The 15,679-nt window shown below is 37.2% G+C and overlaps 1 protein-coding gene across 5 annotated transcripts in view; it reads right to left on the minus strand.

Annotated features, from left to right (window-relative positions):
* PCMT1 (protein-L-isoaspartate (D-aspartate) O-methyltransferase) overlaps positions 1–15,190 on the minus strand; it is a 47,500-nt gene extending 32,310 nt beyond the window's left edge. For 3 of the 5 annotated variants that reach the window (XR_005649467.1, XM_039846920.1, XM_039846923.1), the window contains exons 1-3: positions 14,934–15,177; positions 1,923–2,027; positions 690–721 (exon numbers count right to left, since the gene is read on the minus strand). Coding sequence is in view for 4 of the 5 variants with exons in the window: in XM_039846920.1 (XP_039702854.1) it covers positions 690–721; positions 1,923–2,027; positions 14,934–15,162 (366 nt within the window). In the remaining variant the exon portion in view is untranslated. Of the gene's footprint in view, positions 1–689; positions 722–1,922; positions 2,028–14,933 lie in introns of all 5 variants that reach the window. The other 2 variants (XM_039846921.1, XM_039846922.1) reach the window with 1 other exon arrangement.
* Between the last annotated feature and the right edge of the window lie 489 nt (positions 15,191–15,679).

Below are 15,679 nucleotides of genomic sequence, written 5' to 3' on the forward strand. Positions count from 1 at the left end.
GGTTTTTTAATGGCTTGTCTTTTTTCATGTCTTAAAAAGTCATTTTACTCGGTGTTTATGTTCCTATATTTTTTCTAGTATAATTATCAGTTCACTAAGAATATAGATGTATAATTTATTTTAGTATAAAGAAGGTTCTAAGGTTAAATAAGAGCTTCTCTAACCCCAAATACTTGCAGAGAATCAGAAAAGCTATTGTTCTTTTCACCAAAACCAACAGAGTACTCATTCAAATAACTGACATTTAAAACCCGAGAAAATTCCCAACAGATTAAAAGTGCTACATAATGTAAAACAGTTCCTTCTGAAAGTTACACAGCGGCTATACTTGACCATTCCGTAATGAATTTTCCAAATAAAATATAATATTCAATTGAGATTTTGATAATATGTTCATTATTTGAAATATTCTCTCCCTTAAGTCATCATTAAACAATCTCTTACATCTAATTTTTACATGATTAGGTCTACCAATGGCAACCACCAAAAACTTTAATGATAGTTTCTATCAAAAAGAGTACCTTCTATATACCATGTATTAATATGTTCATTACCAATTTACATTAATTTATAGATGATAAAATTGATATAACTAGGACTTAAAACTTTCTTTAAATCTTTTACTGAAGAAAATGATCTTAGAGGAAAAACGGGATCCATCAGTACCCGAATGACCGAAGTTAACTTACCATGTGCGGAGCACTGATTGTAGCTTGGAAACCTGCAAAAGAAGAGAACTACTGATACATTCAGCTTCAAAAACATACCAAACAGTCCACGTAATTCCTTTTCTAACATCCATAAATTACTTTTCATAATATTTTTCATTTTTATGAACTCAAGGAAATAGAACTTTTATTTTGTACATTAGAGTACTATCTTGCATCAGTTAAAATTAGAAAATACAATCATGCCAAAGGCTACTGTGCTCGTCAAATACAATAGTCCCACTATTTCTAAAGATTTCTTCTCCTGTATAGTTAGCTAAGAAAGGAAGAATTTCAGTACGTTGAGATGATCAATTAATGACTTGTTTTCCTTTCAGATTTTCAAAAAGAAGAAAAGCTTCTATATATAATAGGTATGCAAAATCTTTGTAAAATTAAACTGCTTCCTATTTCTGGCAACTTAAAAAAAACTAGACCAACCAACAAAGTAGCTTAAAAGACAATAAACTACTTCAATTTACTCTTTATACTATCACCCAGTATAAATTCACACGATCTTTTCTTAGTTTTTGGCTTTTAGTTTTTTTGGTCTTCCAGTGCTGCTTTCTTAAAACTTATTTACCTGCTTCTGCACCTGAAGCAATTTTCACTGAGCGGTGGTAGCAGGTGCCTTCGGGGTTCAGAAGCTCCTCAGGATCTTCTCTGCTGACTGTTAATAGTGCTTCAAAAGAAGACAGCATGGCAGCTGGCTGACAGAATCCTGAGGCACTTCTAAGCCTCAAAGGCGCCCACTGCCAAGGCTCAGCAGTTCAGCAAAACCTGCTTCAGGAGAAGTAGTTAAATATGGAACTTTCTAAAATCAAGCAGAAGTCAAAAAAATATCAGGGCATGTGAAACAGAAGTCAGTATTAACTACACTTTTTCCTTGAGCTAATGAGAAAAACCTTAGTCAACATTTAAGGCCCCTAAAGAAACCTTGGCACTCAGTTTAAATTTTCAAAGTATATTTGAAGAAAACTTGTTTAAAAAAATTCTTTACATATATATTGTTTGAGAAAATAGAAGAGATGCTTCATATACATATAACATCATTTTATTAAAATAGATATGTTTGGGATTATGAAACTTACTAAGGCATAAAATTCAAACTAGCAAGGTAATAACAGATAAACATGTGTCTCGGTCTATTTTTATTTACAAAAAGTATAGAGCAAATGAGTAAAAATGTAACATCTTCAAAAATCCAAAGCTTACCTATTGATTGTGGAGAATCCATATAAGGGTTACATTTTGCATAGTGGGAGCGGTCGGTGGCCAGCATTACTTCAAATACTTTATCTGTCTTGATGATTCCATTTTCTGAAATGAGAGAGGCAAATATTTTAAGCTGGGAGTAAAACGATCAGAAGTATTTTAGAATAATTACTATGGCTGTATCGTGGAGACTAGACTAAAAGAGAACAAGATTGGAAGTTGCTGCTATGGCCCAGGTAATCTCAACATGGTCTTTAAAACAGTAAGAATGGAGAAAAGTAGAGTATTCAAGTTACATTTAGTAGGTAATATATGTCTGACTGATTAGATTTGGAGGAGAGAGGGGGTAATGGTTGAGATGCTAACGTCCTGTACTGATTTGAAAAATCCTGGAAAAAGATAAGAGTTAAGGAGAAAAAGAATAATTTATTTATTCAGCTGGGGGCTATCAACCAATAAAATGGAGATATTCAACGGCAACCACAGAAGTGAATGAAAATCAAGCAGATAAACTATTACAGAGCCCAAGAGAAACAAATTTTTCAAAAAGGAAAGAAAGGTCAATAACATAATATTTAGTTCCCCCAACTATCAATTCTTTGAACTTAAATGTTAAATTTCAATAACCCTCATAGTACCATGCTTTATTTTTCAAGAAAGCCCTTGTTAACTCACTCAATATGTTTATTTACTATCTAATACATACCGATAAAGTGCTATATGCTTAGAACTATAAGGATAAACAATACAGCATAGTTTCTGTCCTCACAGATCTAAACTCTGTAACAATAAAGGAATGAACTTGACTTTAACAATCCAGAAATAAATATTTTTAACCAAACCATGCTTTGCTAAAAACCGCTGAATTTTACAATTTAAATGGATTGATTATACAGTATAAAATTATACTTGAGTAAAGATGTTTTTAAAAAATTTAGTAGGACTGGAGGTGGCAACCAGTTGAAGCACTGCTTCTGGGAGAGAATCAGATAAACAGGGAAAGGATGGTGCCTCTTGATGTGGCAATGAAGTGAAAGAAGGAAAGAAAATTAAGGATCCTGCAGAAAGAAAAGAGCAACAAGGTATAACAACTATTTCCCTTTACCCGCCACAACTACCGACATCATCATTCACTAAAGAAACTACAAGTCAAACGGTATTCATGAACTGTAAAAACAGGGGAAAAAAGCTCCATTCAAAACTACTATTAAAAAAAAAGCAAATAACATATCAGCTGATTAAACAGAACCCAACATTTAAAGCTATATTATAAAAAAACTTAACGGAAAGTAAGTAAAAGTATTACCAGGAACAATCAATTTCAAGGCATACACAAATAAAACTATCAGAGACTTTAAAGGCAAGGAAAAAACTCTTCAGAGCCTCAAGGCAAGAAGATTAAGTGACCTAATAAGGGTAAAAAAAAAAAAAATCAGGCAACCATTAGGTTTCTTAAGAGCAACATTCAAAGCAAAGAAAGAATCAAGCAGCATTTTCAAGATTTCAAGGAAAGTGCAAGTCGACAATAAAAAGGAGCAAACTGATATACCCAACAACACGGATGAATCTCAAGAGCACTAATCTCAATGAAAGAAGCCAGACAAGACTATACACTATAAGGTCTCAAATATATCAAATTCTAGAAAAGTCAAAATTATAGTGGCAAAAGGCCGATCTGCAATTGCTAGGGGTTGGAGATGAAAAGAGGAGATTAACTGCAAAGGGGCATGAGGGAACTTTGTAAGTGAAAGAATTAGCAAACTTCTGCAAAGCTCCAAATAGTAAGTAATTTAGGCATTGCTGGCTAAATAGTCTCCGCTACAACAACTACTTAACTTGGGAGATGTACTACAAGAACAGCCACAGACAATACTAAACGAAAGGGTGTGGCTGTGTTAAAATAAATCTTTATTTCTAAAAATAGGCAGCAGGCCAGATTTGGCTAATGGGCTGCAGTTTGCTGATCCTTGTTCTATATCATTAGGGTGGTAGTTACACACTGTATTGGTTTGTCAAATTTTCTAATTGTAACCTTAAAATTGGTGAATTTTCATGTAAATTATATCTCAATAAAGCTGATTTTTTTAAAGTGTAAGCCAAGGATTTTATACCCAGCCAAGCTGTCTTTTCAAATATCAAGGTCATAGGAAAAAAAAAATTTATGTGCAAGAACTCAGGGAATGCTGTACACATAAGCTCTTCCTAAGGAATCTTAGAGGATATGCTTCATCTAACCCGGATAACCTGGGATATATCAGCAAAGGACACATGTCCAATTGTAGAGCAAAGACTAAAACGAGGGTGGAAACATGGGTGGAATAATAATACTTAAGTGTTATTTGTTCTGACAAAGTAGGAAGACTGCAACTACAAACAATGGGAGGAGAAAACGGGCCAAAGCAGCATCAGATCACTGTCATACAGGTAATAGGAGGAATCGAAGGGCATCATTTAATACTAACTAACTGAATAGTAAATAGTTAAGAAAAAGGCAGTTTAAAGACACTGTAAAAGGTAGAAATACAAACCCTCCAAATAACAAAGGAGTATTTTTAAAAATTAGCAAACAAGGCAGGCACACCAAATAGAGAAATAGTTTAAATATAGTCACCGACTGGCAAAGACAAGCTTATATCATCTTTCCATTTTTAAATATTATAAGTTTTAAATAAATTAACGCAAATAGAAAATATTTCAACACAAATAAGTTTTAGGCAAGCTACTTGAAAAGGTTATTAAAATAAGACAGTGAAATAAATAAGTGAAAGTATTTTTTTAAGTTTTAAAATCAGTGTAATAATAGAGATATCATTTACTGAATATTTACCATGCACAGAAAAAATCCTAAGTACATTACATACACTATCGCTTTTAAGATATGAACTTATGGACTATGATGAAATTCAATTTAGATAAAAGACTAGATTGTTCAAGATCACAGAGCAAATAAAGGCCATTCAACCTGAGATGTTAGATTCCTATTGACTTCTTTACTCTACTGCTACTAATATATTGAAATAGCTTAGTGACGTCTACTAATTCGTTTCCCAAAATAATTCTTGAGTGGTTCATTTGCCTTGAACGCAATTCAAATTCAAGACAGGTGATTCATCTCTCCAGGTTACAAGGAGTCTTAGAAACCATCAAGTCTAATCACATAAATCCATACCATGATCTCTACTTGAAGAGTTCCACCGGCAGGGAACAGCCCTTTCTACACTCAGACCACTCTATCAGAACACTTCCCTGTATTACAATAAAAATCTCCCTCTTTATAACTCACTTACATGAACCTTTAGTGCTGTTCTCTGAATCCACAAAGGATATACTGAATTTACTATCCAGCTAAGCTTTTTACATACCTGAAGGCATATCATGACCACTTCTAGTCTTATCTTTTTCCGGTTAAGTAGCCTCACTCAATAATTCAATTATTAATTAGTTTTTAAAACCATCATCATATTCACTTATCATTCTTCTCTAGATGAATACTTAGAGTGTGACATCTAAAATCAAACATATTGTTCAAGGCACATTCTAAAAATCAAAGTAAATTAAAAAGATTACTTCCCTTAAGTTAAATAATATACTTTTATCAAACACATGAGCTTCTTTGGCTGCTTTCTTAGTCTGTAGAGACATAAGAAATGTACTAAAAACCCAAATGGTTTTTAAAAGCACGTCACCAGTCACTTATTAAAAAGTTGAACACATACGAAAAAGGAAAAAAAAAAAAGCTGAACACATAAAGGTTCAGAATAAAACTTTTATCAGGCCATTACTGGGTGGTTTCCAAAATTTTCATCATAACGTTCTTATTTATTTTTGCCCAGAATTCCATATTTCGAATGATGCCTAAACCAAGCTATATTAACTAAGTCATTAAATCATTTTCCCCTTTTTGGTAATCTGGCATCTATAATTGCCAGTGCCCTAAATATTTCTGGCAAACAGCAAAGTAATTTAATGTTTCACTTTGCCTTAATTATGAATAAATGGGCAATTACCATTAGGCTTTCTGAAATAGTGAACAGCTTTAGAACCGCCCATACCCAATTTCCTGTGCCCTACAGACCAAGGACCATAATTAAATAATGTTGGTCTAAACATGCAATTGATCCAAATGAGAAGTTAGTAGGATTCAAAAGGAGAATGCAATAGAATTCAAGCTATGAGCCAAATAATTAAAAAAACAAAATTAGAGCCACATTAAGAAGGTTATCTGTTTCTCTTTCCAACTTGAGGAGTAGGGAATGGTGCAGAGGAAGATAAATTCCAAGAAAGAAACAAAACATACTACACAAGAGTCATGTTTTAGATATGAAGAAAACTAAAATGTAGCAGAATTTCAAGAAACTGATGAAGTGTTAAAAAAAGAGAAAACATTTGACTACTACTCTTCCATAGCAGAGAGGTCTGTGATAATAGACAAATAGAGAATAAACTCATAGCACACTATATAGCTCAACAAAATACTGAAACAGTTATACAATTAATGATGGTTACTGATTTTAGACACTTAAAAATCAACAAAATGCAAAAGATTTATTGCTCAGAACAAAATGTAAATGTTAACTTTGACAATGTAAAAGCCACTCATTAAGATGAAAAATGAGGAGAGCTCCCTAATATCCTTTTTTACAAAGTGGAGGAGTTTAGAGGTAGTATCAGTTTGGAACAAGAAGTTGAGGTTGAAGTGTATTTCTTAAAGTTACAAAGGTAACCACAAAAGAGGAAGCAAAAACTATGTGGGGAGGAGGGAGGTTTGCAGGGTATAAACATCTATCTTAGTAGGAGGTCAGTAGATGATGTCTAAAGTTGATAAAACAAGGAATAGCAGTGTAAGCATATGATTTAGAGACATGAAAATAATTACTAGAAGAATCAAAAACAGTTAAAAATGGTTTACTCTAGACAATGAGTCTGGTGTTGGGGAGGAACAGAATATGTAACTTTTTCATTATAAGCTCTTCTGTGTTATTTCTTTTAACCACGTACATGTTACTTAGCTAAAACTTAATCTTCTTAATTCTAATCTTGTTATCATAGATAGTATGTATTCATACAGATGTATATACAATGTGTGTGCACATGCACGCACACGTGTGTCTGTCCTCCAATTAGCAAAATGTAGATGTGGTAGGGACTCCTTTTCTTTCACAGTTGTAGAATTTGAATTGGGTGCATTATTTAGCATCTCTGTACTTATATGTAGTCTTACAATTAAGTTCCTGTTAATGGAATATGTGCAGGAATTATATATGCAATGTCCAGATCATGCCCTTAAAAGGAATAGGGTTCTTCTCTTTCCCCATTTTTTCCCCCACCAGCTAGAATATTGAAATGATAGAGGTAAACCATCTTTACCTTTGCAGATGAGGGAAAGACTTTAGGGAGTGCAACAAGAAAGAAGGCTCCCAGGTGCTCAGCATCGTGGAACCACCATATTATTAGCCCTGAACTGCTTATACTTGGAAACTGATCTTGTTTAAGCCATTGTTATTGTGGTCTTTGTTCTAGCAGCAGAATGAGTACCCTAATGCACAAGGTATATGAGGATAAAAATGAGATCAGTCTGAAGAACAGGACTGGAGTTAGAGCACGGGAATAGGTTGTGTAAGTCCGTAAAGAGGCCTGAAAACTAAGCAAGAGGTGTTTACACTTGATACTGTAAGTGACAGAAAGCCTGGGCAGAAAAATGACATAAGAGAAAGCAGTATACTATGAAAATCCGTATAATGTGTAGAATGGATCTGAAGGTAGGGAAATTGAGAGTATAATGACCAATCAGATGCTTGGAGGGATATCACTCCGTATACAAACTAAGCTAGGCTAGTATCAATGAAAATATAGTGAAAGGGATGGCTGGCTATGAAAGGCATTTGTAAGAACTATAACAGATCCTTAAATAATGTCATTTTGTTCGATGTCATTTTATTACAATGCTAATAAGGGCAAAAACAAAAACAAAAACAAAAAACAAAAAAAAACCCCACAATTCCCAGCTGGAGCCACTGTCTATGTGGAGTTTGTACATTCTCCTCATATCTGTGGGTTTTCTCCCAGTACTCTGGTTTCCCTAGACATCCCACAGATGTGCACATTAGGTTAATTGGCATGTTGTAATTGTACCAGTCTGATGAGTGTGGGTGTGTGTGATGCGTCCTCTGATGGAAGGGCATCCTGTCCAGGATGGGTCTCACTTTGAGCCTTGAGCTGCCTAGATAGGATTCCGGCCACTCAGGAAGGACCCTGAGCTGGAATCAGTGAGTTGGAAAATAATGATCTTGTTTTTTATGATCTTGTTATTAATGTTTCTTAAATGTATATGTATAGCTCACATTTATTTCATTTAACATAGAAATTTTTAGGTCTTTGAGTGATGTTTTTGTGACCAGCAATATACCTTAGGAACTTACCTCTTGTTCATATCAATTAATCTATGGTAAATTGGTTTCATTTTATGTTGTTTTACTTAAAGTTGCAGTTTCCAAGAACCTATGGATGACGTTAAGTGAGGACTTACTATATTGAGTTAATCTGGTGACAGTCTGAAAGAATCAATTAGTCCTCCAAGATTTCTGATCTGGGAAAATAGAGGAATGGAAGCAACCCTGGCAGAAAAGGAAAAGAAGCGGGCCTGTGCTGGTATGAAGCCCTGAAAACACAGGAAAGAAAACAAAGCTGCAGGTGGATTTTAAGCCATACAGAAACTTCCTGTAAGCTTGTCACAAAGTTAAATTTCAATAAAAGAAATATTACATTATATTAGTTTATATGACTTGAATGGTTGTTAATCATCTATTCTATATTTCTTCTCAACTATCAACATTAGAGAGGAAACATGAAGAAATGAACAAAACGGTCACCTTTTACTTCCCATCTAGAACATTAGGCGTGAATGGTAAGTAGAGCTGAGACTCTCTCAGTATAGGAAATCTGAAAAATGTTAGGTTTAAATTCACACTATAATTAAAGAAGAATTTTAAGTGATGGCCAGTTATGATAAAGTATATCATCTAAGTACCGAAGATTATTTAAAAATACATCTTTCTTTAAACTGTTATCACTCTTACTAGAAAAATGAATATAAAGTTAACTGTTTTAATGCTAATTCTATAGGAGGATGTTCCTTGGGCTCCTCACACCTGTGACAAACTAAAGTATGCAAAACTGATAACCAAACATTAACTTCTGTGGTTCTCTCCTAAAACAAAAACACACAAACACACACCCCACAGGTGATTTAATGCAATCCATGATGCAATTAAAATTACATAATCTTGGATCTGGAAGCGTCTTTAGAGATCTAGCATACAGTCAAAGTTGAAGACGAGTCTCTTCTACAATATCCTGTAGAATGAAATGGTCAATCATGCTTTGCTTCAACATATTCAGTGACAGAAAAAGTTTTTCAAAGCCAGCTCTTTGCTTGTTAGAATAGCTTTGTGAATATGTTCTTATAATGAGCCAAAATCTGCCTCCCATTTATTGTGGTTTGACACTTTACTACATGACATTCTTCAAATATTTAAACACTATTGTTCTCTTAAGTTTTCTCATTATTAAACTAAACAACTTCAGTCCCATGTAGTCATCTTACAAAATGCTGATGCCCTTATCCTGATCATCTTTGTCTGAAAATCTTTGGTTTTTTAACTACTACTCATAATGCATGCCGGCCAGAGCTAAATGCAATAGTAATAAAACCATGTGGAACACCACAATGGAGTGAAGATCACATTCAACAGAATGTGATACAACCTAGCACCTAGATTCAATACTGTTCAACAGAACTTCTTAGAATGCAAATATTCTACATCTGCACTGACCAAAAGACTAGCCATTAGCCTCATGTGGTTGCTGAGCTCTTAAGACGTGGTTAGTATGGCTGATTCTTACATTTTATTTAATTAAAACTGATATTAGAATTTTTATTTTTAAATATAAATTAAATCCTATTGAATGCACTGTAAGTTTACTTATTAGTATGTACCTGTAAGACTTGAAATAAGTTAAAATGAGAAGGTATTTTCTGGATTCTAAATGAGGCCCCAAATTCTGAAACTAGTCCCTTAAAATGTTATTAGCTGGTTATATTTGGCTCTTGAATGCACATGATAAAATGCTAATGGAGGGGGTAGCTGCATAGTGTAGTGGTTATCACATCTGCTTTACACACAGAAGGTCCTGAATTTGCGCCCCAGGTGGAGCCACAGACCAGGCCCCGGGTGCCCGTGAGAGCGTGGGAGGAGACGCCCCCGCCTTCAGAGATCCGGTTCTTAAGGGGAGACAGCAACATCTGTAGGTCAGGGGTGGAAGTAGGGGTGGGGGGGAAATTAAAGAGGGGAAAAAATACTACTAACGGAACATTCTCTTTTCTACTAGTGGCTACGAACTGACAAAAAAATAATTTCAATTTATTTGCAGAAATAAATAAAGATACAAAACTACAAATAATCATAACTCTTACATATTCAAATACCTACTAAAGGTATCCACTTAAATGTCTTACAAGCATCTCAAACCTAACAGTCCCCAAAATAAACTCTTGTTCTCCCACACTTTCTTATACGCCCTCCACAAACCCCTACTGCTCACTCACTTATATTTCCAACTCAGAAAATGGCAAATTATTCCAAGTGGCCCAGGCCTAAAACCTTTCTGTCATATCCTTGACTCCAAACTTTCTCCCACACCCCAAATCCATATCCAGCACTTGTTATTTTCTCTGCCTAGAATGCTCATCCCCCAGCTCTATCTGCATGGCTTAAATATCTTCCCCTCCACCAAATCTTTGCTCAAATGATACTTTAGTGAGAACTTCTCCCCTACAACTACAAACCTAATACCTCACACTCCTTATCCTCCTTCCCCACTTTATCACTTACCATAACGTATATTTTGTCTGCTCCCATTAAAAGTAAGCTACAAGAGAGAATAGATGTTTGATTTATTCACTGCTGCATCCCTAAGTGCATGGCATATAGAAGAGTCAAATATCAGTTGAATGAATGACAAATTCTATATACATTATGTGCACAAAATGACACAAGATTCAAAGGAAATATAAATAGAAATAACTGATGCATTAGGGTAACAGATAAAATTTTTTATAAAGAAAAATAGGTAAAAGAACAATGTTAGCATTGTTTTAAGTGGCCAGTACAGCATTTGAAGCCTGATAGTTAATAGTTAACCTTCCACAAGTATTCTGGTTCGGACACCCCTGCTTTACCACCTCTCTGAACTTCATCCACTCCTGCCCCCTTCTTTTCCTCAATTTTACCACAGCTTGAAATTATCCCCATAAAAATAGAAAATAAACTCTAATATAAATATTATTTAAATTGTCACATGCCCTAGATTAAACAGGCTCACAATTATTTTAAATTATTTCATGAGAACATATCAGCCCATAATTATAATTGTATTTTTCATTTCTGCAGACCTACACTGTCCAATATGGTACCCACTAGCTACATGTGGTTATTTAATTGTTAATTTAAATAGCACAAAAATCCAGTTTCTCAGTTGTACTAAGAACATTTCAAATGCTCAATATCACATGCAGCTAGCAACTACCATATTGAAAAACACAAAGAGAGACATTATAGAGCAGCGGTCCCCAACCTTTTTGGCACCAGGGACCGGTGCTCTTATGAGAATCTAATGCCTGATGATCTGAGGTGGAGCTGAGAGGTGGTGATGCTAGCGCTGGGAAGTGGCTGCAAATACAGATGAAGTTTTGTTCCCTTGCCCACTGTTTACCTTCTGCTGTGTGGCCTAGTACCTAACAGGCCACCGGACCATTACCAGTCCATGGCTGGGGGCTGGGGACTCCTGTTATAGAGAATTCTATTGGGCAGGACTCCTATAGACTTTTTTCTCTAAAATAAAACTTTATTTTAAAGCATAAAACTGATTTAGATTAACAATGACAAAAGTTTAACCTTGTAATTTTCAATTCTCTATGCCAGTGATTCTCAAAGTGTGGTCCTGAACCACTAGCATCATTCCTTAGGAACTTGTTAGAAACAGAAACACAGTTGGCCTTTTGAGCCATGCTTCTCTTGCTCAGGCCCAGACCCATTTCCACGTCTGGAAGTGTACTTTCCCTTCTAATAAAACCTTTCTACTGTATTTCGGTGTCTTGCTAAAATAAATAAATAAATTAAATAAATAAATTAAATAAATAAATAAATAAATAGAAACACAGTTGACTCATAAACGACATGGGGTCATGGGATTTAGGGGCACTGACACTCCCCCGCCCAGTCCGCGTATAGCTTTTGACTCTCCAAAAACTTAACTACAGTTGTCCCTCAGTATCCATGGGAGTTAATTCAAGGAACCCCTTCGGATACCAAAATCCATGAAGGCTCTGCTTAAGTCCCTTATATAAAATGGCATATAACAATGCATACACTCAGTCTTCAGCATCTGCAGATTCCCAACCACAGATCAAAACTACTGTTTTCAGCCAGGGGTTGGTTGAATCTGTGGATGCCAAATCAGGGATATGAAAGGTTATCTTTATAATTATTGAAAAAATCCATTTATAAGTTGACCCATGAAGTTTAAATCTATGTTGTTCAAGGGTCAATTCTACAAATTCTTGAGAGCCATCTTAGTTGGTTTTAACAAGCTCTTCAGGTGATCCAGAGATTTTGAAACATGCTTAAGTTTTAGACTACTGTTCTAAGTTACTTCAAAACAGTTGTCATCATTAACACAAGCTATGCAATATTACGAGATGTACCACTAGCCTAAGATAATCTATAAATGGTAAATCAACAATGAAATCATATATGATGTTTCTATTATGTCTTATAAAAGAAAAGCTCAGTAGATATTTTCAATAATTATAACATTAAAACAAAACCAATCACGAACTTTATTTCTTTAAAAAAAAATAAACCTGCAATTTGCTTCCTCTTCCAGTTTGCAGATCCCTTTTCACTTCAATATAAATACAATCTCATTTTAATCTTTTCCTAAATATTAAATTAGAAGGCTTTAGATTAGAAAGAATACATAGCAGTAGAATAACCAATTGACCAATTGAAATTTTTACATGAGCAAACTACTTTTATAGTAAACCAATAAATAAAAATGAACTCTATTAGGTAGATTTAGCAAGAAGTTGAAACTAAAGTTGCACAAGTGTTATAAAAGAAGCTAAACAATTGGTATTCTAATTTCCTCTTATTGTAGATCTAATATAAAACTAAATATTTGCAATATCAACATGCATATTAAATATTTGCTGACAAAAAATCCTTAGAAATTTCAGCTAATAGTAATGCAATACATTAAAGTGATTAAAAAACCACCGAAAAAGGATATAGTCTTGGCTTACTACAAATTTGGCCCCAAAAGGAGAGACTTTAAGAGCCTGATTGATTACAGACTTTTGCCACAGCCAAGTGTCTACTAAAATAACCTGCCAGTGGAAAATTACTTAATCACAATTCATGAGTAGAATGTTTCAGGTGTGTATATTGCAATAGCAGGCAATCGATTATTTTTAAAAATATGATAAAATATTTACAACATATTGAGCTTATGTGCAATCCATTGGGAACCTAAATCACACTTAATAATGCTGCCTCAGCATATAAACGTCCACTTCCAATAAAGTATCCTTCCAAAAAGTGAATACTGACAACGCTTAGCAGAATTTTAAAATCTAAACATTCTCCATTACTAAACACTGAGGCCACAATTTCCAAGTATTACTGTTTAAAAAAAAAAAGTCAAATAACTAATATTAAGTACTAACCATGCGCCAGACAATGCTATTTATTTCTCTCTCATCTTGGTATTCCTAGCACAGATTCAAGCACATAGTGTACATTTAACTGACATTTATGAAAAAAAGGAATGAGCATTAAGTTCTTTAAGAGGATTTAAAGATTTTTTTAAAAAGTCCCAGAGATTACAAATTGAATTAGAAAACATGACAAACACATGAAAAGCTCATCTATGACAATTAAAAATGCCACGTGGTAGGATACAATTATTTGCAAAGATAGTGTTAAAGAGAGTGCTATCGATTCTGACCAGAGTGGGAGTATTATGGGCTGCAGGTCCTCCTGGTCTCCCGATTAGACAGCGACACTATATTTCGATTTTAAAAAAGAAAGTGACACAGCACTCATCTCACCCTAAAATTACCATCAGAGAAATGAATACAATAACTGAAGAGAATGACATAAAGAAATTTCCATATAAGCCTTTTAAAGCATTTGGTAATCCTGAAAGAAGTTAAAACATTCCACACACACAATCATTCGTTGGATCCCAGGACCTCTAAAGGCTCCTGAAATACCAGTCTCTCAGGAACAGCTTCCCCTGATTATTTCTTCCCCTGGCCCCCCACGAAGCTTTCCACTGGACAGCAGCCCCAGAAATTTCTCCCAGCATCCGCAATGACAACACTCTCATCTTCCTCTCCCTCCCCTCGCCTGTATCAGACAGAGGCATCTCCCTCCAGAGGAAAAAACGGAGGGCGGGGGAGGCAGGATAGGAGAGAGCTTGCAGTGAGGTCGATTATGAGGAGAAAGGTGAAACAACGCGGGGGGCCAGGGTGGAGTCCCTTCAGCTCCAGCTGATCTCTAGGAAGCCTGGCCAATAACTCCCTACCCCGCGTGCACGCCCCTCGCCCGCCAGACCAGGAGGAGCAGGTGACGGACTCGAGTGACAGTCCCACGACCTGTACTGCGCCGCGCCCCCTCCCCTCAGGTCCCCGGGGAGACAAACGCCTGCCCCTGCCCCACTAGCAGCGGCCACGGGCTCTTTCCCCTTCAAGTCCACGTCGCCTTTAAGTGACAGGTCCCGAGGGGACGCGATTGCAAGCGCATGTCGTTCAGGACTGCTGGTGCAACCCTGCGCCGAAGCCCTCTAGCAGGCACCGGCGGGTAGAAAGAACGTTCCGGACGGCCTGGGAGACTCGGTCCAGGCCTGGCCTGCCCCAGTTGCCCCACACCCGGCGGGAATGGCACTTACTGCGGAGATTGTGGATTAGCTCCGAGTGGCTGGCGCCGCCGGATTTCCAGGCCATCGCTAAGCACACCCGGAGCAGGTACAGAATCACCTTCAGCGCGGCGACGGTGCCCAACAGCTTCCCCAAGAGTGAGACCACCTCCCACACGGTCACCGCCCAGCTCGCGTCCCTGCTGTTACCGCCGCTGTGACTGCCGTCGCCGCCGCTGCCGCCACTGCGTGCTCCCGGCATACCCCGCGGCACGCATGCGCTCTGTGACGCCGCGCGGCCTCGGGTGCGGCTGGGTGGGGCTGGAGGCGGGGGTTGTTTGGAGCCCTGCCACCCGCACCCGTGGGTGCTGCGGCTGCGGGGGACCGGAGGGGAAGTCAGGCAGAGTCAGCGCCGCCGCTGCGTGCCCTTTTATGATCCCTTGGGCTGCAAACAGCCTCCTACTTGGATTCGCCTGGCGGCGTGGGCCCCGCTGCGGTCGGTCGCGTGTCTGGCTGTGGCTCTGGTCACCAACCGCAGTGGCGGGATGGCAGGGCCGACCTCTGCCGCCGCGTCCTGCGGATCTGGTTCCGCCGCTGCCGGTGGCTCCGCAGTCGCCGTTGGGTCAGCTGTTGCGAGCGGCGGGTCTGCTCCTATAGCTGTCCAGATTATTAGACGGTGGGCTTCCTCCGTCCTGCTTCACCCAACCCTGTTGACTAATATTTAGGTCGATTAGAGTCAGAGCTTTCTATGGTGGAACCTGAATAATAGAACGGGAGAG

Source organism: Pteropus medius, unplaced genomic scaffold (assembly GCF_902729225.1).
Source record: "Pteropus medius unplaced genomic scaffold, Ma_sr-lr_union100, whole genome shotgun sequence".
NCBI lineage: Eukaryota > Metazoa > Chordata > Mammalia > Chiroptera > Pteropodidae > Pteropus > Pteropus medius.